Source organism: Poecilia formosa, unplaced genomic scaffold, assembly GCF_000485575.1.
Source record: "Poecilia formosa unplaced genomic scaffold, Poecilia_formosa-5.1.2 Scaffold37, whole genome shotgun sequence".
In the NCBI taxonomy this organism is placed as follows: domain Eukaryota; kingdom Metazoa; phylum Chordata; class Actinopteri; order Cyprinodontiformes; family Poeciliidae; genus Poecilia; species Poecilia formosa.
The window spans coordinates 2,515,333-2,519,087 of NW_006799976.1; the positions used below are offsets into that span (position 1 = coordinate 2,515,333).

The 3,755-nt window shown below is 44.4% G+C and overlaps 1 protein-coding gene across 9 annotated transcripts in view; it reads left to right on the forward strand.

Moving 5' to 3' along the window:
* Nucleotides 1-3,755, forward strand: part of fryl (furry homolog, like) — a 60,011-nt gene that overhangs the window by 36,938 nt on the left and 19,318 nt on the right. For 6 of the 9 annotated variants that reach the window (XM_016670710.1, XM_007550710.2, XM_007550712.2 and 3 more), the window contains 5 exons: nt 124-719; nt 1,152-1,420; nt 1,503-1,643; nt 3,094-3,294; nt 3,385-3,546. In XM_016670710.1, the coding sequence (XP_016526196.1) occupies nt 124-719; nt 1,152-1,420; nt 1,503-1,643; nt 3,094-3,294; nt 3,385-3,546 (1,369 nt within the window). The remainder of the gene's footprint in view (nt 1-123; nt 720-1,151; nt 1,421-1,502; nt 1,644-3,093; nt 3,295-3,384; nt 3,547-3,755) is intronic. The other 3 variants (XM_016670713.1, XM_007550714.2, XM_007550715.2) reach the window with 1 other exon arrangement.

Here is a 3,755-nt window from a genome sequence, read left to right on the forward strand (position 1 = left end):
TATATATATAGCATTTTTACCACAACTGAAGGTGACATAGTTGATTGTTCTGTAAAATGGTACTATGAGACTGGAAAACGCAAAACCCTGCTCCTTTAAAAGGCCGTACTGTTCTCTTTCTAGAAGCTCTGCCCGCGACCAGTCGTTGGGAGCAAAGTTAGCCGCCAACAGGAAAAGCACGGGCCAGCTCAACCTCAACAGCGGCGGCCTGTTGCATTACGTCCACACTCGGAGCAACTCGCTTCGCGCCAGCATCATCGGCGAGCGGAAAGCGGACAGACGTCGAAGCAACACGCTGGACGTAGCGGACAGACTCAGCGACAACCCCTCCAACCTGCTGCGCACAAAGAGCCTGACGTCGCTGGGCGGGGGCGGCAGCCCGGGAGGCGAAGCCGTCCCGCCGGTGGACCCCTCCAACCTGATGGCCACCGTCTTCTGGATCGCCGCCTCCCTGCTCGAGTCCGATTACGAGTTCGAGTACCTGCTGGCACTGCGGCTGCTCAACAAGCTGCTGGGCCAGCTGCCTCTGGAGCGGGCGGACAGCCGAGAGCGGCTGGAGAACGTCCAGGGGAAGCTCAAGTGGTACAACTTCCCAGGGCTGCTGCAGCTCTTCCTCAAAGGCTTCACCTCCACTTCGACGCAGGAGCTCACCATCCACCTGCTCAGCAAGCTCATCAGCGTCTCCAGGCACACGCTGGTCGATCCTTCACAGGTAGCAGGTAGGTCTGAGTGGTTTCATCTTAATCTCTGAGTGGTGGGGCCATGAATAAGGACACTCTGTTTTTGTTTGCTGTACTATTGTTACCACTTATTTTGACAGCAATCCTCTGATCATAGAGCTTTTCAAATCCCTTCATAACTGTTGGACAAACATTTCACAAGCGAGTTGGAGCTGTAATCACCTGCATGCACTGCTTTTTGTTGGCCTATCACTTAAATCAGCGGTGTGAAACCCACTTGACCTATTGATTCGATTCATAAAATAATGTTTAAGCACACAGCTGTTACCTGGAAGGTTTGTCTGCAGGCCTTGAGTTTGACAAGTGGCTGTACTGTGACAATCTGTTTAACATTTCAAGGGCTCTGAATGCGTTTGTAAGGCAGCGTATGCGACCTTCCTCTAACCATTTTCCTCCTCGGATGGATCCCAGGTTTCCCTCTGAACATCCTGTGCCTGCTGCCTCACCTCATTCAGCACTTCGACAGCCCCACTCCCTTCTGTAAGGAGACGGCGGATAAGATCGCCAAGGTGTGTGCGGAGGAGAAGTCGGCCACGCTCTCCAACCTGGCCCACATGATGAGCCTGTACAGCACACACAGCTATTCCCGCGACTGCACCAACTGGATCAACGTGGTCTGTCGCTACGTCCACGACGCCTTCGCAGAGAGGACCTTAAACCTGGTCACTTACCTGGCAGAGGTACGAGAGATGAACATCAGACTTCTTTGTGTTAGTTCTGAATGGTAGACATGAGCTTTAACGATGAATGTTTGCATCTCAGCTGTTGGAGAAGGGCCTACCCAGCATGCAGCAGTCCTTGCTGCAAATCATCTACAGCCTCTTGAGTCACATTGATCTCTCAGCAGCTCCTGTCAAACAGTTCAACCTTGACATCATGAAGGTCATTGGCAAATATGTTCAGGTGAGTAAGTAACTTTGGAAACTTTGTCATCAATGGTTAGCTTTTTTTTTCTTTTTGTCCTCTCAACAGTCAGTTATGCTGCTATGAGTTGAGATAGTCTAAATTTTTCATTTTGAGTTTTTGGAAAGATTCCACACTCTGTTTTTAGCCAGTCCCATTTTTTTAAACATTTCAAATATTGCTTTCTGGCTTTTTCCTATTACAAATTTTTACTACGAGGGGAAGATTGCATTGTGTGTGAGACCAGTTTCTCTAAAACAGCTTTACTATTTAAAAACAAAAATGACAACTTTGTTGACATGTCACTGTTTTCATGACTGTTATTAGTAAAACCTTAGTCTGAGTGTTGATTCTTTTCATAAAAAATGTTACCAAATTGTCCAAATTGTGCACACCTCATAACAGACAGGTTGAACTCTTAAGAGTAAAAAAGGCAGCTTTCTTGTAACTCATTTAGCCTTCCTGTTACCCGCTGAGAGTATTGAGCTTTGCTGCAATCTAACTCGAAAAGTAACTTTCTTTTACTCTAGAAAGTAAAAGTTCTTTTACTTTCTAGAGTAAAAGAACTACCTCCCATCTTTTTTATGACATATCTACAAAAATCTGTTTTACTAAAAAACTGACATTTTTTTCCTTTAAGTTTTCAAAAAAACAAAAGGAAGATAAAAATATTTTTTCCTGTAAGGTGATGATATTTGTGGAAAATTATTTTTAAAAAACATTTTCAAACTATTGACAAAAAAATTTGATAAAATATATGGTACTGGTACTTAATATCAATGTTGTGGAAATTCAACGCATCTATTCCATGTAAAACTCTTTAGCATTTGCATTTGTTATTTGCATTTTACCAAGTAAGTTTTAGTTTATTTGCTACTCTGACTTTGCTGTTCTTTCAGCAAATGGCCATTTTTTTAAATGACATTGCGATTCAAATGCACGGTGTTGTGTGTGTGTGTGTGGGTGTGAAAGTAAACTGGACTGATCTATAAACAGTAGAGTAATTAACTTAGAAACGCCTCATCTCTCAGGGTTACAGAGTGTAGCGCGTTTTTATGGCCGCCTTTTACCGACCGTCTCCGGGGAACCATACGGCTCCATATCATCCGTGCATCTGACAGCTGCACTGCCATTATTGTCTCAAACAAAGTTCTGAAAATGATTTAATATAGGTTTGTGTTTCCAGAAGGCTTGTGGGTATTTTAGCATGCCTTCACATCTGCCTCCTTTCTGGGTTGGTCATAGATCATGCGGCATGGAAATGATGTCATACTCTCTTTCTGTTGCAGCATAAGTCAGGTAATGTTTTACCTGACTTATGTCAGGTAAAACAAAATATGACTTCATGCATATTTTTCCTTCAGAGGAAAAATATGCATGAATCACAAGAAAGGCTTTTAGGGTTTGTTTTCTCACTACATCACGATAACGCCGTCTGCTTTTGCTACAGAGCCCGCACTGGAAAGAAGCCCAAAACATCCTGAAGATGGTCGTGTCTCGATCGGCCAGTCTGGTGGTTCCAGACGATGTGCAGCGTTCGTACAGTTCAGAGTCCTGTGCGTCACCAGAAATCGCCTTCACTCGCATATTCAACAACTCATCCAAGGAGCTGCCTGGAAAGACCCTGGACTTCCACTTTGACATCTCAGAGGTCAGACCTGCTGTTTTTAACTAACTTGCCTCCAAGACCCCCCACGTTCTTAGCACTTTGTTGCTGAAACTTATTGTCTTGGCTCTCTAGACACCAATTATAGGCCACAAATATGGCGACCAGCGTACCGCTGCAGGGCGAAACGGAAAGGCGCAGGTGATCGCCGTGACGAGGAGCACCTCGTCAACGTCGTCTGGCTCCAACTCCAACGGTCTGGTGCAAGTGAGCTGGAAGAGGCCTCAGCTGTCGCAGGTACTTTCTTTCAGTGGATACACATTACAAGAACAAACCATTCTGTGAGGCAGTAATCTGTAAAAAAAAAAAAAAGATCTATATACACTGCTCAAAAAAATAAAGGGAACACTCAAATAACACATCCTAGATCTGAATGAATGAAATATTCTCATTGAATACTTTGTTCTGTTCAAAGTTGAATGTGCTGACAACAAAATCACACAAAA